The sequence below is a fragment of the Eublepharis macularius genome, chromosome 12 (genome assembly GCF_028583425.1).
Source record: "Eublepharis macularius isolate TG4126 chromosome 12, MPM_Emac_v1.0, whole genome shotgun sequence".
Taxonomy (NCBI): Eukaryota; Metazoa; Chordata; class Lepidosauria; order Squamata; family Eublepharidae; genus Eublepharis; species Eublepharis macularius.
Window position 1 is genome coordinate 49,386,143 of NC_072801.1, and position 22,278 is coordinate 49,408,420.

General features: G+C 49.9%; 1 protein-coding gene across 1 annotated transcript in view; it reads left to right on the forward strand.

Moving 5' to 3' along the window:
• PLA2G4C (phospholipase A2 group IVC) overlaps positions 1 to 22,278 on the forward strand; it is a 47,861-nt gene that overhangs the window by 22,593 nt on the left and 2,990 nt on the right. The window contains exons 10-19 of the mRNA XM_054992399.1: positions 2,084 to 2,203; positions 3,929 to 4,054; positions 5,523 to 5,564; positions 6,310 to 6,348; positions 6,481 to 6,540; positions 6,658 to 6,705; positions 10,860 to 10,958; positions 11,764 to 11,874; positions 12,276 to 12,430; positions 14,407 to 14,575. Of these exons, the coding sequence (XP_054848374.1) occupies positions 2,084 to 2,203; positions 3,929 to 4,054; positions 5,523 to 5,564; positions 6,310 to 6,348; positions 6,481 to 6,540; positions 6,658 to 6,705; positions 10,860 to 10,958; positions 11,764 to 11,874; positions 12,276 to 12,430; positions 14,407 to 14,575 (969 nt within the window). The remainder of the gene's footprint in view (positions 1 to 2,083; positions 2,204 to 3,928; positions 4,055 to 5,522; positions 5,565 to 6,309; positions 6,349 to 6,480; positions 6,541 to 6,657; positions 6,706 to 10,859; positions 10,959 to 11,763; positions 11,875 to 12,275; positions 12,431 to 14,406; positions 14,576 to 22,278) is intronic.

The following is a 22,278-nucleotide window of genomic DNA, read 5'->3' on the forward strand; positions in this document are numbered from 1 at the left end:
CTATATTGGGAATCATCAGAACTACATGTACAAAAGCCATGTAGGATGGGTTCTGCTGGAAAGAGGGAGAAGACTGGATGAAAAAACTGTCTGTATTCAACCCTCTTCTTACTACGTTCTGTATTAATTCCATTTTTTCTCAGTTGGAAAAAATAAATATACATATAACCATTAAACCCACCTATATTATGTTAGCAGAACTTAAAACATCAATAATTTGTAATTGTCTGGCTTGAAAACAAAAATAATCCTTTCATAATGACTTTCAAAGTATATAACTCCTATTTCCTACAAGGGCCACTTTTCACATTTTCACAGCAAATATAAACATCCCATACAAAATTAAGAATATATTTATGCCAAACAGCAAATGATTATTGGATTATTGTAAAATGCTATGCTATGTTTTCCTCTTTACTTTCCATGGGGCATGTTCTGGAGGGAGATTGCCTAGCAATAGATGATGATGACATCTTGATGTAATTTATTTACATGAAAATTAGCAATGTTGATGAGGCTCCTTCCATGTGGAAGGATTGGTACAATTGCCACTGCTGTCCTTAATGTGTCCTGAGGGCACCTAGGCTTTAATATACAGAGTATATTTTAAGCCAGGGTAGATGTAAGCGTTCATCTCCTATAGTCCTCTAGAAAAAAACCCTGTTAAATCAAATTAAGAGGGGCTTGAATTCAATCTGATTTTAAAAAGAGAAAGATATGGCACTCTTTTATTATGTTTGGAGAAAGCATGACTGATTTGGGCCTGATCTGGACTGATTCAGCCCTGATCCGGGATGATTTGTCCCAAATTGGGCTCATGCGGAGCGTGGGAGTGCTGCTGTGCTCCACAGCAGCCTGATCTGGGCTGATTCAGGCCTGGATCGGGCTGTTGCAGCATGGGACTGTGCCGCGTGGCCCAGGGGCACACCTTGGGAGGCACGTCCCCCCCGCTGGCCAGGTAAGCAAGGCAGGGGGTGGAGTATGGGATCCCCTGCCCCCAGTGGGTCTGGCAACCCTAGTACAGGCAGCTTTTGATTTTTTTCCATTTGTAGAGTGACACCTGCAGAAGGCCCTGTTCAGATGAGTGAAGCTGCAATGATGGGGCATAGTAGAGAGGTGATCCTATAGATATGATTGACCAATGTCTTGAAGAGCTTTGTATGTGCTAGCCAAAACCTTGAATTGAGCCCAGTAATTGATGGGTAGCCAATGGAGTAACTGTAGAATGGGAGTAATAGGCATGCTTTGCCTAGCTCCGGAAAATGATTGAGCCATGGTATTCTGCCCCAACTTGAATCTCCTTATAGCACATCAGACCATTGGTTCATCAAAGTCAGTACTGTCTACTCAGGCTGACAACAGGGACTCAAGCAGAGGTCTTTCACATCATGTACTAGATGATTATTTTAAATGGAGATTCCAGAAACAGAATCTGGGATCTTATGCATGGCAAGCAGATGCTTTACTATTGAGTCCCCACCCCTTTCCAAAGACAAAAGGTAGAATATTCCTCCCATGCAAGTAGCCTTGCTCCAATAGAAGAGGAAGACTCTTTGCAACACAGGAAATCATAGCAGAATAGAAGCTTGGGAGCTAACCACTGGTAGGCATTGAACCACTGGAAACTGGTATGGCTTTCAACAACTTTTGGAGGATTGGTGATGGATGACATCTTTCAAACTCATTAGATCTCATTAGATCACTAGGCCATTGGTCTATTTCATTGCACCAGAAGCCAGTTTGGTGTAGCTGTTAAGAGGACAGGAGACTAACCTGGAGAACTGGGTTTGATTCCACACTTCTCCACTTGAAGACAGCTGAATGACCTTGGGTCAGTCACAGCTTCTAGGAGCTTTTTCAACCCCACCCACCTCACAGGGTGATTGTTATGGGGATAATAATAACATACTTTGTAAACCGCTCTGAGTGGGTGTTAAGTTGTCCTGAAGGGCGGTCTATAAATCAAATGTTATTATTTTTTAATTATTATTGATAGAATTATTATTTTAAAATAGTTCATAAGAATAAGCTGAATGTAGGCAAGTATTTGTAACCCTTTTTCCTCCTGTTCTTCACTCCCAAGATTACCAGGTTGTTAGCACATTCTACCAGGCTTATCAGTGTATCGTGGAGTTGCATCTGCGGGTAGTAGATGGAAAAGAAGTGGATGCCATTTTTGACCAACTGGAAAAGCTCCTGAACAGTAAGTGAACCTTAAGCACAAGCTTTCTTTGCTTTGGGGTGGTGGCGGTAGAAACTATGAACTAATATAAATGTATTATTGGACATCAAGGGTGCACACAGATGGCAACTTTTCCTAGGGCTGTCTTTAGCATTGTTGTATGAATACTGGGATAGTAGACAACACGACTTGCAGCTTCTTCTCCACAATTCCCTTTTTTTTGTCATGAGTCATCTTTTACATTCTGGCTAATGGTTAGTGTCAAAATAGTCAGCATGTCATCAAGTCTTATAGGACAAGGGGTCAACTGTGCTTAATCAGCATGCTCAATGACATGTGGTCAATCAAACTCTGTCTTGTCTACTCTGTTTCTCAGTGGCTCTCAGGGCTTTCAGGTAGAGGAAGGCCTATCCCTTCCAGGAGATGCACCTTCTAACCAGGGACTGTACCACTAAGCAAATGCCTATTCCTTGTGGAAGTCTCCCAAACTGTATGTCTCCTAGGTCTAAGCAAATTATGTACTTTCATGTTATGCACATCTATATTTAATTTACATTTCTCATTCCTGCTCTTCCAGAATTAGAATCTTTCCCATCAGTGTTCAAATTCTTAACATATAATTATTATACCTTGTTCTGACATAGGTTCCCCATTGAAATAACTGTTGATATATAGAGGTACTACAGCATGTTCTTCTCTATAGTGACTCATTGTGAAATGAGTTTTTAAAAAAGTTTTTAAGAGGCACTGTAACTCTATTTTATTAGTGAGTGGTTTAAATGGCATTTTAGCTACAGGCACTTTTCTAGGGAGGTGGTTTAACAGAACTTTATTGTATTTTGTATGTTTTTGGCCTTGGAATTGTAAGCAGCCAGAGTGAGTTGGGAAGAGTGGTGCTGAGCAGCATCAATAAAACCCTTAGTTGTTTCAAGATGAGTAGTCATGTTAGTCTGTTTGTAGCAGTAGAAAAGAGCAAGAGTCCAGTAGCACCTATAAGACTAACAAAATTTGTAAAAGGGTATGAGCTTTCATGAGTCACAGGCTACGTAAGTTGCTACTGGGCTCTTGCCCTTAGTTGTTAGTGCAGCATTTTGGGTGCAGAGGGTATGGACTGGCCACAGTTGATGTGCAGGCAAGGATAAACAAGGCTGGGCGATTACTGGTCAAGTTTGGAGCCAGGGTAGTGTTGCTCAAATGTTGGTAGCTGCAAGCTGCAGCGTTGCAACCCGCTGATAAAGTAAGATTATATCCGAGGGTGCAAGGCAGCCATTAAATCAACCCAAGTTTAACCCAAGTTTCGTTGCCTCATGTCTTCAACTGGGGTGTGTGTGTGTCAGTATAATTCTAAAAGCTTCCATGCACAGAGAAGAAACATTTTTGCTTTATTTGTTTATATAAAGAATAAAGAGTAAATACAGATTTATAGATATGGGAGTGCAATTTTTTCATCTTTTCTGATAAGTATAAAACATGCATGTGAATCCTCTACCAAAGTCCTGAAATGGCTTTCAAAATCAACAAAGAAGCAAGATATTCAGAAAGGGAAACAAATGGAAGGGAACAGTTAACAGTTAACATGCTGTTTACTCCAGATACGATCTGGGCTAGGGCTAATCTGTGTGTCTATTTTCAGATCAAACCATAAAATCCATCTCCTTTCATTTCTTTTAATGTTCCTACCTTTGTTTCCTGCCAAATCTTTTGTATTCTGCCTTAATCCATGGTATCTATTCATCTTTTATGAAGCCCCCAAGACCAAGAGAAGCTATGAAATGACCCAAAAGATGCGTAAGACCTGGTCTTCTTCAGATGCAACAAAAAGAAAGAATGACTGTATCGCGTTGGGCAAAGCTCTGGAAAAGGATTTTGGAGGCAAGTACCATAGCAGCCGTATATTTTTTTCTAGGAGTCTTAAACTTTGTTAGAGTGTATGGTCTACGGGCTGCTAGGCTGAATAAACTGTTTTCTAGGACCAGCTCTTCTTCAACATCTCCAAGATGTCTTGGTGGCACCCATATTTGCTAACCTAATCAAAGCCAGTCTTCAATCTTTATTTATGTATGTCTGAGTGGTAACACACACACACCATTTTTCTTCTGCATATATCAATGGAACTAGAGCTGGCTGTCTTAGAGCTGGTGAATTAAAGTAGATTCCTGAAGTGGCGGCTGTGGGGGGGGTGGCAGCCTCCTTTCCCATACATCTGTCATTAGCCTCCCCCCCTGCCCACCTATTGCCAGCCTCCCATCACTACTGCTGCCTCCTCTACCTGGTGATGGAGCAGCTAATCTTCTTGATCAGTTTCCCTCAGCACATTTGAAAACAACAGAACAAACCATACACTTACCCCATAGGGCTCCCAGAACTCTCATGAGATTATTTTCTCTCAGGCAACCACAATGGCAACTGAACTCCTGCATGAGAAAGCTCTTGTTGCCTGTTGTTAGATATGTAAACTGCCTTAGATCATTAGTAGCCAGCATCCATCCAGGTAGGATCCCCTCATCCCCCAAGCCTTCAACATTCAATTATCTTAAGAAGTCAGTTGAGGATAGGAGAGAAGGAAGCCACGTGGGCCTCCTGTTGTGAATCATGATGTGGTTTTCAAAGTATTTGCTGAGAAACTGGGTTTCCTTAGAAGTTTTTAAGTGATTTCTCAACTAAAGATTAGCAATAGCAGGCATGCTGCCCTGAAAGATGTATTTCCTACTTTCTTTAATGAGCAGAGAGGAGGCATTTAGTGTGTTATTAGGCACATTGTATCACGTAGTGTCCAGCTTTAGTGTTAGGTCTCAAAACTCAACAGAACATTAATCATAGAAAACCTATACAGGACTTTCCACGCACCCCAACTTGTCTGGTTCTCATAGACTCCCCTTCCACTGTTGCTATGATTTTCAATGGTACCTTTACTAGGTAGAACTTTTGTGCAAAATTGCACGCAGATGACTTTTTAAAAAGCAATAAGATATGTGTAGACGTAACTACGAATGACATAAGTGCAGCCTAATCCAGAGGCTACATTTTATAGGTGGATCCTCAAATTCCCAAATGAAATTCTCAAGGATGCAAGAGTTTGTTATTCTGACTGGCAGGTCGTTTTGAGTTCATCTGATGCGACTGCAGTGTTCTCATCAGAAACCTTGGGGTACAAACTATTGGAGTCTTTCTGGTTTGAAACAAATAAGAGTCATATGATTCCCAAATAGACTGTCATAGCACCACATGCTCATATTAAATTTATTTTATTGACCAAAACTATCCTGAAAAACGAAATATGTACATTGTTTGCAAGGTTACATATGTCTTACTTTCTTTTTTTTTCTTTATGAAATCACAGTACTGGACATGATTCTGGGCAAGCCTTTGGAAATTATTAAAGGTAGGTTAATTAACATTGACATGATCTTCATATTCTCTTTCTGTCTCTTTCCTTATATGGTGCAGGGCTCATTTCAAGGGGCAACACGCAGGAACGCAGTTCTAGCAGTTCCCCAAAGAGGTCACATGTCAGGTGGCCCCGCACACCTGACTCTCAGCCATTTGGGGCCCGTTTCAGCCTGGATTGGGGCCGAAATGGACTGGATTGGGCCTCTGACGGGTGGTGGATCACTCTCCCACTCAGAAGCAGCCTGATCCTGACAATTTTGGGCCCCTTTTCAGCAATTTTCAGCCCTTTTGCCATTTTGGGCCCAATTTTGGCCCTGAATGGCCAGGATCGGGTCCAAAACACCCAGGATAGGTGATGTCAGGGGGTGTGGCATAGGCAAATCAGTAATGCCAATGACACACTTCCAGTGATGGCAAGGGGTGTGGCATATGCTAATTAGTTATGCTAATGAGTTCCTCCAGCTCTTTTTCTACGAAATGACCCGATATGGTGCATTATTTATGCTTTTAGGAGATGGTAATGCTGTCTCTCCAAAGCCTTGCTTGAAGTGGCTTAGAATTAAACTGTAAATAATCAATATAAAAAGCAAACAAGCCATTAAAATTACTCCATGAGCATAAAAACAGCATAGAACTGGTTTTAGACCAGAAAAAAAAATCAGAGACAGAATTCGACTTGGATCTGGATGTTCTGTATTTAAGTTGGTATTCTCAGTTTCTTATTTCTTTTCTTTAAGAGTCAAAGGTTCTGGAGAAACCTTTGGAAGTAATTAAAGGTAAATTACTGAAATTAATATGTTCATATTGCTTTTGCATTGTTTTGCTGGATAGAGAATTGTACTTGGACCTGTGTGTTCTCACTTATAGTTCCAAATCTCAGTTTCTTATTCCCCCCCTCCCCCATTAAGATAACAAAGTAGTGGACAAGATCGTGGACAATGTGGAGAAACCTGTGGAAGTAATTGCAGGTAAATTAATGAAATTAACATATTCATACTGTTTTTCCATTTCTTTGTTGGATAGAAAATTGGATGTGGTGTCCTGGACTCTAGTGTCTCTTCTCAGTTTCTTATTTTTTCTTTAAGATAAAGTAGTGGACAAGGTTGTGGACAAACCTCTGGAAACAATTAAAAGTAAGTTATTTAAATTAATATTGCATTCATATTTCCTTTTCAACTCTTTGGTGATATAGAGTTAGACTTGGCTCTGGTTGTTCTGGGTTCACATCTGTCTTTGGCCATCAAGTCAGCTTAATTTGTCATCTCTAAATGGGAATAATCATGTTTTCTCTCAGATGTCTGTTGGGTGGCTGTTGTATAGCAAAGACACATAAGAAATCCCAAGCACAGTCAAAATAAAAAATTATGGCATTTTCTTGCAAACCTTCAAAATAGTATGTCTTCTTCTTCTATGACTGTTTTAATTGTGGAGTATAGCTCTTGGGAACATATAATGCAATTCTGCAGGAGAATCTCTTGCTATGTCTGCTTCATTTTGGACAGGAATTGATTCATGGGTCTGATGAAACTGGGATGCCATTGTGCCATCCACCCCCCCTTCAAACATGGCATGAAATATCATTGGCAAGCTGGACAGCATCCTAGCTAATGGGAAGACTCAAGTGAGCTACTGATAACTGAGCTGTCACTTTGTTGCTCACCCAACCTAAACATCCATCTTTAGATCTTCATAGGATTAGCGTTCACCATTTGAGACTAAGCAGGAATTGTTTGGATCTCTTCAAATTGGCTTATGTAGAGGATCACTTTTTTCTCTTGATCTTAGAGTGTGATGTTATAATTAGGCTTGGTCCTGTGACAATTGGTTAGGTAATAAATAGGGATGGCAGGAATAAAGGTGAATTTCTAGAACAGGTAGGTAGGGGTGTGCAAGCCAAAAATTTTCGGCTATAGCCGAAAGTAGAAAGCCGAAAGAAGATTCTCTATCGTTAAAGCCAAAAGCTGAAACAAGAATCTCTTTCGGCTTTCGGCTTTCGGGATTCTTTCGGCATTATTTCGGCATTCTTTCGGCTTTTTTCTATGGGAAAATGCCTCCGTCTTCCAGGACGCCTGGAGGAGGCATTTTCCCACCGAATAAGCCCAAAATTGGTGGGGACCTTCCTCTAACCCTTCTCTAACAACCACCCAAGTTTCAGACAGATTGAACTTTGGCCCCCCAAAGCAGGTCCCCCCATCCTCCCATAAGAAAGCAAAGGAGCAGCATATTGTTAGCATGCTGCTGCTCATCTTTCTTCATTATTTCCTATGGGGAAAAAATGAAGAGGCAGGCTTCCTTTGCCAGGGGTGGCATTTTGCATGCAAAATGCCCCCTTACCCTCAGGGGCCCTTCTCCCACCCCTCCTCCCACCCCCCCCACCAAGGCTCAGCCTGCTCCCACTTGGGGGGGGGCATTTCATGGCCTCCCCAAGTAGGTCCTCTCAGCCCCTAAAGTCCACCCCTTACAGCCCCACACAAACCCAATTCCCACCCCCGCTGCCACACACAGACCCAAATCCCCACATTAGCCCCTCACAGACCCAAATCCACCCCCACCTGCCCCACACCTATAACCCCAGGAACAGGCTGGCAAAGGCCAGCCCTCTCCCTTTGTTCCCTATGCTGGGAACTTCTAAACTCTCTTTCCCTGGGCAATTCTGCACAGCCCAGGGGTGCCACAATGGTGGGCACACTTCTGAGTGCCAGCTGGTCCCTGTGAAAGAGCACCTGAACCACAGACACCCTCCCTCAAATTCCCCCACCACCTACAGAGATGGCTGGCCAGCCAGCCCCATTGTTCCCTATGATGGGAACCAACTGCACAACAAAGAATAAAACAAGAACAACACAAAATAAAGTTTTAAATTTTTTTTCTCCCTTCCAAAGTACAAGTAGGCAAAGCATTATGACACATTACACCAGCAGTCCCCCACACAGAAAAATAACACAACTCACTTAACATCAGAGAATCACAAAGCACGATTCCTGTCAAAAACACTTTATTTCTTGAACAGCTTTAGGCTACACAGCAGGGGGGGAACACCAAAGGGCATGGCAGCACTATCTTACACAAAAATAACACAACTCACTTCACATTAAAAAATCACCCCAAAAAATTGCTGTCAAAAGCACTTTATTTCTGTAACTGCTTTAGGTTACACAGTAGGAAGGCACCACAGAGCAGGAAAGCAGTGTACTACACAAAAATAACACAACTTACTTCACATCAGAGAATCACACAAACACAATTGCTGTCAAAAACGGTGAAGTGGGTTGTATTATTTTTTGTAGTACATTGCTATCATGCCCTGTTGTGCCCTCCTACTGTGTAACCTAAAGCTGTTCAAGAAATAAAATGTTTTTGACAGGAATTGTGCTTTGTGATTCTCTGATGTTAAGTGAGTTGTGTTATTTTTGTGTAAGATAGTGCTGCCATGCCCTTTGGTGTTCCCCCCTGCTGTGTAACCTAAAGCTGTTCAAGAAATAAAGTGTTTTTGACAGGAATCATGCTTTGTGATTCTCTGATGTTAAGTGAGTTGTGTTATTTTTCTGTGTGGGGGATTGCTGGTGTAATGTGTCATAATGCTTTGCCTACTTGTACTTTGGAAGGGAGAAAAAAATTTAAAACTTTATTTTGTGTTGTTCTTGTTTTATTCTTTGTTGTGCAGTTGGTTCCCATCATAGGGAACAATGGGGCTGGCTGGCCAGCCATCTCTGTAGGTGGTGGGGGAATTTGAGGGAGGGTGTCTGTGGTTCAGGTGCTCTTTCACAGGGACCAGCTGGCACTCAGAAGTGTGCCCACCATTGTGGCACCCCTGGGCTGTGCAGAATTGCCCAGGGAAAGAGAGTTTAGAAGTTCCCAGCATAGGGAACAAAGGGAGAGGGCTGGCCTTTGCCAGCCTGTTCCTGGGGTTATAGGTGTGGGGCAGGTGGGGGTGGATTTGGGTCTGTGAGGGGCTAATGTGGGGATTTGGGTCTGTGTGTGGCAGCTGGGGGGGAATTGGGTTTGTGTGGGGCTGTAAGGGGTGGGCTTTAGGGGCTGAGAGGACCTACTTGGGGAGGCCATGAAATGCCCCCCCCCAAGTGGGAGCAGGCTGAGCCTTGGTGGGGGTGGGAGGAGGGGTGGGAGAAGGGCCCCTGAGGGCTGGGGGGCATTTTGCATGCAAAATGCCACCCCTGGCAAGACAAGCCTCCCCCAGCTGTCAGTGGTAGAGATGAGAGCAGAGCACCTACTTGGGGAGGCCATGAAATGGCCCCCCCAAGTGGGAGCAGGCTGAGCCTTGGTGGGGGGTGGGAGGAGGGGTGGGAGAAGGGCCCCAGAGGGTTGGGGGGCATTTTGCATGCAAAATGCCACCCCTGGCAAAGGAAGCCTGCTTCTTCATTTTTTCCCCATAGGAAATAATGAAGAAGATGAGTAGCAGCATGCTAACAATATGCTGCTCCTTTGCTTTCTTATGGGAGGATGGGGGGACCTGCTTTGGGGGGCCATAACATGGCCCCCCAAAGTCCAATCTGTCTGAAACTTGGGTGGTTGTTAGAGAAGGGTTAGAGGAAGGTCCCCACCAATTTTGGGCTTATTCGGTGGGAAAATGCCTCCCCCAGACGTCCGGGAAGACGGAGGCATTTTCCCATTGAAAAGCCGAAAGAAAGCCGAAAGAATCCCGAAACGTTTCGGCTTTTTTCTTTCGGCTACCTGAAACGTTTCGGCATTCCCCGAAACGTTTCGGCATTCCCCGAAAGAAGCCGAAACACTTTTGTTTCGGCATTCTTTCGGCATTCTGAATGCCGAAACGCACATCCCTACAGGTAGGTCTAATTGACAAGCATCCCAAAGCATCTAAAGATGAATGGATGTTCCCCAAAAGAGTCCATCATTAACTGGAGTAGTGGTGTCTGAGGTGGGGATTCCCTTGCTACTAAGCAGCATCAACCAATCTCTTAGTTGTTTGAATGGCAGTTTGGGGAAGGGAAAGAGGATTAGCACCTCTTTGCACAGTTAATGGGTAAGCTAGGATAAACAAAAGAGGCTGCAGTTCTAGCCTTGTTTGGAACCTGCATGGAATTATCCAATTTGCTGGTAGTCAGTGACCTGCCTTGGTTATAACCCATTCTTTAAAAGTTAAGGAAATAGTTTGATGAAACAGATCACTCATTTAATTAACAGACTTTAGTTTATCCCATACATTGTTGTGTCTTTATCAGAGGAGGTGCTGGTACAAATAAATTATCTGACTTTGCTGCTAGTTGAAATAGGAGTTGCATCTAGTCACACTGTTTGTTTCCTACTGCAGATGGCAGCCAAGCGATTTCAAGTGCAATCTCTTCTGGAAGTAAGAGGATTGGTCAGTTGATCCCGAGGGGAAAACCTCCATCAGAACAGCCAACAGAAGGTTAGATTACTGTAGGGCACTACTGTAATACCTTCAATGGGATTATGCAATTTAAGTGTATGCAGAATGGTAACCTTACAATGAGTTGGATATAACAACATGGCTGCTGGTGTTGTTATTTTGGCTTGTTCTCTTGGCTTAGGGTTCTCTGGTGGCCAATGGCCTGCCTTCTCAGGATTTCTCTCAGAAGAATAGATAAACTACACACAAATGTGCAGAAATTTCAGGGGGCCAATAAAAAAGGAGTAATTTTGTATTCAGAGCAACCAGCTCTAGAGAGGAGGAGATACATAACCACAGGCATTCCTCACAGACCTTCTATGTTCTTAGAAGGTCTGAAGTCAACTTTTCAAGATACACCTCCTAGTTACAACAAAAAAGACCACTTTTTCAGTTTAAGCAAACTAGTAACAATCCCCTTCCCCCAACACCTCCATATAAATTAAGTATTTTTATTGTTGTTCTTGTTGATTTATGGTCATGTTGGCAAGACAGGCCAGCTTTTATGGTAGTGAATTCTGCTGTGAAGCTCATGGGGTAACTTTGAGCTAGTCATTATTTTACAGATTTGCAGTGGACATAAACTATAGACAAAAGCCATGTTTGCTGCCCTAAGCTCCTTGCAGGAAGGGTGGAATTAAAAAACACAGACAGACAGACAGACAGACAACCATATTTCTTTCCAAAGCTCTTTTATAAGTTTATGATATTGGAGGTGCAGATTGTATCTTTTAGAGACTGAAACTCAGTTTGGGGATATTGATTTCATGCTTTGATTTGTGAAATTCTTCTTTCTTATTCTTAGCTGCCAGTGCTGGCTATCGGGTGCTACGTTTTCTCAATGTGGTGAGAAAGACTTATTCCTGCCTTTTGACCTGGACGTGGGGAACCATCAACAACTTCCTGTATAAATGCTGTGAGCTTACAATCCATCTGTGTTGATACTTCTGGGAATATGATACTCTCAGGCTGAAGGTGGATGTTCTATATGCTGGGGGGATTTTACTTCTCTGTTTCATTGCATTTATTAAAACATTGATATCCTGCCTTTCCCTTTGTGGCTTAAGGCTGCTTATGATTTGTTCCATTAAATCCACAAACATCCAGCAAATCCTTTCTTCTTAAGACATTTGACAGAAAATACCTTCATTTCTAAATTCTCAATAAATGTCTTCCCAAACAGCACAGCCTTGCAGCACTTTCTCAAAATATTGCATCCTCATGGAGCCTCTGCAACAGAATGGGTGATAGGCACTACTGAAAAGCAGTTGCTCATGTGTTTTTACACTGAACTTTTGTTTCCTTTAATACTTTTAGCTGGTGTTGATTCTCCTGCCTTGACCGAGGAACCAGTCATCAGTCTGATTGACGCAGGCTTGGCCATAAACACTCCTTATCCACTTATTTTACACCCTGAGAGGAATGTGAAGCTGATCCTCTCCTTTGACTTCAGCTCTGGAGATCCTTTTGAGGTAAGCCAAATCATGAAAGGATAGGCATCAGGGATCCTATTAAATTCCTTACCCCTGCTGGTTCAACTCTCCAAGTCTTCATTTGGATTCTGTTTTTCACATGCACTGATCAAACCAATGAGTATTTTCATACCAGTTTTTGTTTCTGCATGTTTAATTATCCCTGAAAAGTGTACTGGTTTTCATGTTTATTTCTGGGTCAATTGCTTATAAATGGAGTACAAGTAGAGAACATTTGTCTGCATAGCATACAAACAGGGTAAAAATGAATAAACTGGGAGTGCTGGCACTTCTTCCTTGGGCCAGTCACACATTCTCATCCTAGGTTAGATCCTAGGAGAGTGGAATATAAGTTGAATAAAATACAAATAAAATAAAAAGTTACATAATCCTTTGTCCCCAACCATGGAGAAAAAAGCCACTGCAAGGCAAGCCCATGAATCCCCACATTGGTGAGGTGGTGAGTCAACAGAATGTAGTTGAATGCTGCTGTGAGATCTAACAACACTAGAAGTACCGACTCGCCTCCATCTAGATGTCTGCGGAGGTCATCTCTGAGGGTGACCATTGCCATCTCCATCCCATGGCTAGGGCGGAAGCCAGACTGGAATGGATCCAGGACAGAGGAATCCTTCAGGAACACCTGCAACTGTTTCACCACTGCCCACTCAATCACCTTACCCAGAAATGGGAGGTTCAAGACTGGGTGGTAACTGGATTGGTCAGTGGGGTCCAAAGATGGGTTTTTCAGAAGATGCCGCACAACCACTTCCTTCAATGCTCCAGTAAATCTCCCGGAGCTTAAGGAGAGATTAATAATGGCCTCCAAAGGAACATGAAGCTCATCAGTGCTGGCTTTCACCTGGGAACCTTTAGGCAGGGACCCAAAGGGCAGGTGGTGGGCCTCACTGTCTGCAGGGTCCTGTCATCCTTATCCTGTGAGAGCAGACTGAAATGATCTAATACTGGTTCAGAAGATGGCCAAGTGGCCTCCCGTTCCCTTACCATTTCAACCATGGTCAGCAGGTCACAGTGGAGAGACAAGATTTTGTCTGTGAAATAGCTCCCCAGAGCCTCACAGCTAAGTTTCAAATTGGCAGTTTGAGAGAGGGAGACCATAGACCGAACCATTTTAAATAATTGTGCTGGGCGTGAGCTCACAGATGCAATGGAAGTGGCATAAAATTCCCTAAACCCTGCTTAGGATTTCATTGTGCCAGGATTAATTAAATCAGTAGCAATAACAGACTATTTGCAACCTTGTCATGACCTTTCTTGCTTTATGGTAGAACAGCAATTTAGACATAAGGACATGATCCTGCTTGATCTTACCAATGATCCATCTAGTCCAGCATCGTATTTCACTCAGCAACTAATCATGCCATGAAGGGTCAACAAACAAAACATAATGGCCAAGGCTTTTCCCTGATGTGGCCTCCTAGCTACTGGTATTCAGATGCCTTGGAATATGAAGGTTCCTTTTAATCATCAAGACCAGCAGCCATTGAGGGACCATGGATCTCTCTATTTCCCTTTTAAAGCCATCTATGCTTGTAACCATCACTTGGTCCACTGGCAGTGAATTTCATAATTTAATTACTCCCCGAGTAAAGAAATGTTTCTTTCAGTTCATACTGAGCCTACTTCACTGGGTGCTCCCTAGTTTTACTATTATGGGAGAGGCAAATGAGAGAGTGTAGTAGTGTTTTTTAGTAAGTTCTCCTTGTGACATTGCATTAGTGGTGTGGTAGGTGCCACAGCATTCCTTTCCACACTAATCTGTGAATATCAGAAATATCTGATCCCAGAAGAGTTTTCAGCACAGATCCTCCCCACTCCATTCAATAGAGTGATGGTAAGCGTAGTGGCTTCCTGTGTAATCTAGAATGCAATGTAGCATGTAGCTTAACTCACTGCTAGGTGGATTTGGTAGTTCCCCACGAAACTGATACTGTTTTCCTTTTTGGTTCATTCAGACGCTCAAAAAAACGGTTGACTACTGTAAAACACATGGAATCCCGTTTCCCAGGATTGATGAGAAAGAGTTGAATGACACAGAGAATCCGACAGACTGCTACATTTTCAGAGGGGATAATGGCTTAACTGTCATGCATTTCCCACTGTTCAACAAAGTCAACTGCCCAGGTAACTTAAGAAGAAGGTTGATAAGGGAAATGTGGAATTGATCAGATTTGGTGGGTTGTCTTGTGTGAGTTTCTCCGTCAGCAGGGGGCGCCGCGTCCGTCGGGTCCGTTGTGGCGGGGGTGCGGTCAGCGCAGCCGGCGGGTCCGGGGGGGTTGTCCCGCTGCTACCTAGGCCGGGCAGGCGGCCTGTCTGCTGGCTCCAGGGGTCTCAGCTTCCCTTTTGATTGGCCTCAGATGGCCCCAGGGCTGTTAAACCGTGTCTGGCAACAGGTAAGCACAGCCTCTGGGCCCAGGGATGGTCCTTCCCTCAGGACAGCCTCCCTGTTTCTCCTCCCCGGCCAGGGAGCCTCTGACCCCTTTTATCCCCTCCCTCGCTAGGGGCAGCCCCGCCCCGCTCCCCAATCGCCAGCGCCCCAGGTGAGGCTCATTATCTGTCCCAATGCCGGCAGCAACACCTGCCTCCAGCCTTTCCGGGGTGGGAAGCCTGGTGCTCCTGCCTCCCGCCTCCCAGCTGCCATTGGGCGCCCTTCCCCCGTCTCCCTGGTGGGCGGGCGGGCCGGCCTATCGCCTGCCGACGCCGGGGCCGGTTGCCACCCCCTCGCTGCCTCGCGGCCCCGGGCGAGGCTCGGCCTCGCAAGCGCGGGCCTCGCGGCTGCGCCGCCTCGCCTCTGCCGTCGTCGCCGCCACCGCATTGGGGCCGTCTGCCCTGGAGGCGTCCGCTCCGGCGGCCGCCCAGCCTGCCGGTTTGCTTCCCCCGGGTCGCTTCCTCCCGCCCGGGTTGCTGCCGCCGCCGCCTCCTCCGCAGCGCCGCGACAGCGCTTCGCTCGGCCGCCGGGCCGGCGGCCGCGGCCGCGCCCGTCCGCCGCCGCGCCTGCCCCGGCTAGGTGAGTTGTGGGGCCCCTGGAGGCGGGGGGGGGCGGCGGCGAGGAGGGAGGGGAGGCTCGTCCCCGGACACGCCCTCCCCCTTTCGCTCCCAGATGCAGGTGGGTCTTCCTCGTGCATTCTTGACAGGAAGTCGGCGTTCCGGTGCAGGTGCCCTGGTCGGTGTCTCGTCACAAAACTGAAAGGTAAGAGCGACATATACCATCTAAGTATGCGGGCATTGTGGTCCTTCATCCGCGCCATCCACAAGAGGGGGGCATGGTCCGTAACCAGGGTGAAGGGGTTATTGGTGAGGTAATACTGGAGGGCCCCCACCGCCCACTTGACGGCCAAGGCCTCCTTCTCCACCGTGGCATACTGCCGCTCGGCCTTCTGCAACTTGCGACTTAGGAAGAGGACTGGCCGCTCCACCCCGTCGATTTCCTGAGAGAGCACGGCTCCGAGGCCCGTGTCCGAGGCATCAGTATGGACGACGAAAGGCTCACTGAAGTTGGGATTGTGGAGGACCGGGGCGTTGGACAGGGCCCTCCGGAGCGCCCGGAAGGCCTCATCGGCCGTTGCCGTCCAGGGGAGCTTGGTAGGCGTCCTTTCCGGAGGAGATCTGTCAGGGGGCTGGCCCGGGATGCGAAGTTCGGAATGAACTTGCTGTAATATCCGACCAATCCCAGGAAGCGTCGGAGCTGCTTCTTGGTGGTCGGACGGGGACAGTCCTCCAGCGTGGCCACCTTCTCGGGGACCGGCCTCAGCACGCCGCGGCCAACTATAAATCCCAGGTATTTGACCTCCTGGAAGCCCACCCGGCTCTTCTGCGGGTTTGCCCGTAGGCCGGCAGCGTCCAGGGCTTGCAGAACCCGGCGAAGGTGTTGCATGTGGGAGGGCCAGTCGGGGCTGAAGACGAGAATATCGTCGATGTAGGCGGCGGTAAACCCCTGGCACTGGGCTAATGCCGTGTCTACCAGCCGCTGGAAGGTGGCGGCCGCCCCGTGTAGCCCGAAGGGCATCATGCGAAATTGGAACAGCCCCTGGGGCGTGGCGAAGGCTGTCTTCTCCTTGTCACCTTCCGCCATGGGCACTTGCCAATAGCCCTTCGTCAGATCCAGGGCTGTCAGATATCGGGCGGTGCCCAGTTGGTCGATGAGGGTTTCCGCCCGCGGCATGGGGTAGGCGTCAAACTGCGCGATACGGTTGACCTCCCGGAAGTCAATGCAGAAGCGGACGGATCCGTCGGGCTTCGGCACTAGCACCACAGGGCTCCTCCATGGGCTGCGGGAGGGCTCGATAACCCCGAGCTGGAGCATGTCAGCTACCTCGCGGTCCACTTCATCCCACTGCTTCCGGGGCAAGGGCCGCCAGGGTGCCCGGACCACCCGCCCCGGCGGGGTAGGTATGGCATGGGTCACCGTCGTGGTGCATCCCGGGATCCGTGAGAAGCTGTGGGGGAAGTCCCTCAGCAACTGTTCCACCTGCTCACGCTGTTCCGGGAGGAGCGCCGGGTCTAGCGTGGGGGCCTCCGGGGGCCCCCCCGGGGGGTCCAGGGCAGGTTTCCATCGGCGGGCTCCAGGGGGTCGGCGGCGAGTTGACACGCCTGCGGCTCCCGCTCCCGCCACGCCTTGATGTCGTTGACGTGCAGCCTCTTGGCTTGTCGCCGCGAGGGGCCCCACTGGACCAGATATGTCAGAGGGCCCAGCACCCGGGTGATTGTAAAGGGGCCCCTCCAGGGGTCTCCGGCTTGTTGCGGGCCAAAGACTCGCCGGTTGACCAGGACCTTGTCGCCTTCCTGGAAGGTGCGTAGCCGGGCTCCCTTGTCATAGCGCTCTTTTTGGGCCTCCTGGGCCTCAGCCAGATTGCGCTGAGCCGTCTCCCGGGCGAGCTGGAGGCGTTCCTTCAACTCCCGCACGTAGTCCGGCGCTGCTGTTGCGGGGTCGTCTCAGGGGGTCGCCCATTGCTCCTCGACCACCCCCAAGATGCCTCGTGGCCGCCGGCCGTACAACAGCTCGAAGGGGGCGTAGCCGGTGGATGCCTGAGGGGTTTCCCGTAGGGCGAAGAGGAGGGGATCGACCAGAAGATCCCATTGGTTTGGCTTGTCCCGTGCCAGCTTCCGCAACATGGCTTTGATGGTCTGGTTGAGGCGCTCCACCAGGCCGTCGGTCTGCGGGTGATAGATGGACGTAAAGATCTGGTGGATGCCTAGGGTTGAGCAGAGCTGTCGTGTCAAGGAGGCCGTGAAGGGTGTCCCACAGTCGGTGAGGATTTCCCGGGGCAACCCCACGTGGGCGAAGAACCGCATCAGTGCTCTAGCGACGCCGGCCGCCTGCATGGACCGCAGGGGAATCGCCTCGGGATAGCGGGTGGCGTAGTCAATCAAGACCAGTAGGAACCGGCAGCCGCGGGCCGTACGTGGCAGTGGTCCCACGAAGTCCATGGCCAGGCAGTCGAAGGGGGTCTGTACGAGCGGCAGGGGCATCAGTGGGGCTTTGGGGGCCGGTCGGGTGGATGCTCGCTGGCACACTGGGCAGGAGCGGCAGAAGGCCTTGACGTCAGCAGCCACGGACGGCCAGAGGAAGTGGGCCAGGACCCGGGCCAGCGTATTATTGGCCCCCTGATGGCCGGCCCAGGCGTGGTCGTGGGCGTAGGAGAGGACGGAGGCCCGGAAGGCCTGCGGGACCAGCAACTGCCGGGTCTCAACCCCCCGACTGGCAGTCAGCCTGTACCAGAGGCCCATTTCCTTGACAATTCGGGGGTAGCGGCCAGCCCTCCGCCCGTCCCGGATGCACCCCTCACTTACCGCCACGGCGTCCCGGAGGGACTCGAGGGTAACATCAGTCGCCTGGGCCTCCTGGAAGGCGGGATCGGCACCCCAGGAGGGTGGCGAGGGATCATCAGGCGATGCCGAGGTCCCGGCACGGGGCTCGGGGTCAGTGGTGGCGGGGAGGGCCTCCGCTGGCGAGGTCTGCAACCGCACCTCCAGGCCTGGCGCATCTCGGCCCAGCAGTACCGGGTAGGGGAACGCGGGCACTCGGGCGAGCTCCAACTCCCACTCCTGTCCTTGGTAGCGCACCGGAACTCTCACCACCGGGTACTCTTCTGCGTGTCCGTGGAGGCACGCGACGGACGTGCGCCGCACGACAGGCAGGCCCTCGGGCAAGAGCCTGGTCCGTATCATTGAGACGGAACTGCCGCTATCTAGGAGTGCCGACAGCCGCCGGCCCGCAATTTCAACGATGACCAGTAGGGGCGGGGGGTCGGACCGCGCGGGTGGCCAGTGGTAGGGCTTCCTCCCACCCTGCATCGCACTCCATTAGGGGGCAGTCCCTCATCAGGTGGCCCCGCTGTCCGCAGCGAAAGCAGGGCCCTCGGTCGGCAGTGCTGGCAGGGGCCGGGCCGCCGGGGGCCTTCACGTTGGGTGGTGGTGGTCGCGGCCAGCGGGGCGGGATTCCGCTGCTGCTAGGTTTGGCCCCGGTGGGGGGGGGAGGGCAGCGGAATCAGCCCCCAGGGGTCCACGGGGCCCTACCCGGGCCCTCCCGGTGGGTCGGCCGTCGCGCCCTGGTGTAGCTCCGTCCTTGTTGGGCTCCCTTGGCTCTGCCGCCATGAAGTTTTCCAGCAGGGCCGTGGCCTCCTTGAGATCGGCCGGCTTGCTACAGGCCACCCAGTATCGTGCCTTGGCTGGCAGAACGTTCAGGAGCTGCTCCAGGACGACCTGATCCGTGATGGCCTTTTCGCCCGGCGTCTCTGGCTTGAGCCATCGGTAGGCCAGGTCCCGGAGGGTGGTTACGAACCCCCGCGGCCGATCACCCTTGTTATAGCTCAGGGCCCGGAACCTCTGGCGGTACGTGTCGGGGGTGATGGCGTAGCGGTCCAGAATGGCCTCTTTCAGCCTCGCGTAGTCGGCCGCCTCCTCCTTTGGGAGAGCCTTGAGCGCGGCCTGCGCTTCCCCGGTCAGGTAGGGTCCGAGAATGAAGGCCCACTGGGCGGGGGGCCACTGGGCAGCCTCTGCGGTGCGCTCAAAGGTTTCCAGGAACGCGTCCACATCATCCTCTGGCCCCAGCTTGGTGAGTTGGAACGGGGCGGCCCTGTGGGGGCCCCCCGGGCCAGCTGGGGCTCCGGCGCCGCCTTGGGCGTCCCTTAAGGTGCGGCAGACATCCCGGAGGAGGGCTGCCTGGGCGTCGCGCTGTTGGGCCACGATGTCTTGCAGAATCCGCCCCTGCTGCTCCGTCTGCTGCGAGGTTATGTCGCGCAACAGGCGCCCCTGTTGCTCGGCCATCCACTGCCCGAACTGGGCAAAGTCAAACGAGCCGCTGGGGTTGGCAGGCGGTGCCCCTCCGCCTCCTCCTCCCTGGTCCATAGCTGTTGGGGGTGTAGGCGGTGTGGTGGTGGGTCCCGGAAACATTGGCGGACGGAGGAAAGACCGGCTGCTGGCCCACCCCGCAGGCGTGGGTAGGTAGGGGAGGCGCTTCACTAGCGGTCGAAGGCCTGCATTCTCCACCACGTTGTGAGTTTCTCCGTCAGCAGGGGGCGCCGCGTCCGTCGGGTCCGTTGTGGCGGGGGTGCGGTCAGCGCAGCCGGCGGGTCCGGGGGGGTTGTCCCGCTGCTACCTAGGCCGGGCAGGCGGCCTGTCTGCTGGCTCCAGGGGTCTCAGCTTCCCTTTTGATTGGCCTCAGATGGCCCCAGGGCTGTTAAACCGTGTCTGGCAACAGGTAAGCACAGCCTCTGGGCCCAGGGATGGTCCTTCCCTCAGGACAGCCTCCCTGTTTCTCCTCCCCGGCCAGGGAGCCTCTGACCCCTTTTATCCCCTCCCTCGCTAGGGGCAGCCCCGCCCCGCTCCCCAATCGCCAGCGCCCCAGGTGAGGCTCATTATCTGTCCCAATGCCGGCAGCAACACCTGCCTCCAGCCTTTCCGGGGTGGGAAGCCTGGTGCTCCTGCCTCCCGCCTCCCAGCTGCCATTGGGCGCCCTTCCCCCGTCTCCCTGGTGGGCGGGCGGGCCGGCCTATCGCCTGCCGACGCCGGGGCCGGTTCCCACCCCCTCGCTGCCTCGCGGCCCCGGGCGAGGCTCGGCCTCGCAAGCACGGGCCTCGCGGCTGCGCCGCCTCGCCTCTGCCGTCGCCGCCGCCACCGCATTGGGGCCGTCTGCCCTGGAGGCGTCCGCTCCGGCGGCCGCCCAGCCTGCCGGTTTGCTTCCCCCGGGTCGCTTCCTCCCGCCCGGGTTGCGGCCGCCGCCGCCTCCTCCGCGGCGCCGCGACAGCGCTTCGCCCGGCCGCCGGGCCGGCTGCCGCGGCCGCGCCCGTCCGCCGCCGCGCCTGCCCCGGCTAGGTGAGTTGTGGGGCCCCTGGAGGCGGGGGGGGGGCGGCGGCGAGGAGGGAGGGGAGGCTCGTCCCCGGACATCTTGTTAACAGGTTATCAGGTTTCTGCTTTTTTTCCTAATAAATTCTTCCTACTGTTAAACCTCATTATCTCTCCCTGTAGTTCGTTTGTTTGTTTGTTTGTTCGTTTGTTCTTTCTTTCTCTCTCTCTCTCTCTCTCTCTTTCATCTCTCTTTGCAAACAACCAAGCAGACTTCAGCCTGTTGGTATCACTATAAACCTCCTGTTTTCTTTCCTTTCATTCTGCTGAAGTGATCATACTCTTGGTAGCTTTAGAGAGCAAGCAGGACCACTCAGATGATTATTGAAGTTTCTGCTGTTGAAAAAAGGAGGAGTCCCCTTTGACCACTCAAAAGGGCTATGCTGGAGATTAGAGGACCTGCATGGACAAAAGCTGTGGGATGGAGGCTGTAGTAACTGGGGTGGATTCTATGAAAAAGCTGGCAGGACCCAACCCTATCTGTTTCAATTATCTAGCTCCTTCTCTGCACCATCATGGTTCAAGAAGCAAACCAGCCTGATAATGCAAAAAATTGGTCAGGTTGTCAAACAACAAGACCCTGTTGGCATGCTGTAATTGGTTTGATGAGTGGTACCGGACTGGTCTAGATTAAGTAAATCCTACAGACAGCCACAACAGCATTTAAACCTATACTTGATAATATAAGATGTTATGGGTCAAAGTCAGATTTGGTGATATATACAGCTCACCATTTATTTATTTGCTTATTCATTTATTTAAATTATTTTGTGTCCTCTCATAAATGTCCAAGGTGGATTAGTATCACGAATTGCAATACAGTAAAAATGATTAAAAATGATAGTTAAAAGGCAGCAATTATATTTCTTCCTCCCTTTCCAGTACTTCCCATAATGTGTTTCTTTCAGTGCTTCCCCAAGTGCACTTTCCCTTGTGCATTGCCCCTCCTTCAGATGATCCCTAAACATTTTTACTTTTTTTTTTCTTTTGGAGCTCATTGTAGTCATTTGAACAGTGCAGTGCTAGAATTCTGAACTCATGCAAGATAATGACTTCTATGAAAAGAGAAATTGCAAGTTTAGTTTCAGGTGGTTTCCACATGGGGATTTTGCCCCATGTGGCCAGTGGCATATCCCTCCCTCTTTTGGAAGCCTCCACATGACATTCTGAACATGTCACATGTGCTCCTTTCCCCTTTAATTCAGAGCAAAGAAAAGCCTCCTTTGTTCCAACATAGGTGGTTACAAGTAAGGGCATCAATGTGAAAGCCATACCTGAGGTCACTCCAGGGTAGAAGGAGTGGTGCAGAGCTCCACCTTCAAAGTGGCAGAGCTAAGCTTCACTTTCCCTTGCCCACTTTCAGCCCTTTAGGGTGCTTATTGTTGTTTTCCCAGCTGAACCAAGGTGCTTTTAGCACTGTGCCACAGTTGTGAAGTGGGGAATAGGGGGCTGCCAGGCGATTGGGGGGGGGGCAGCAGGATACT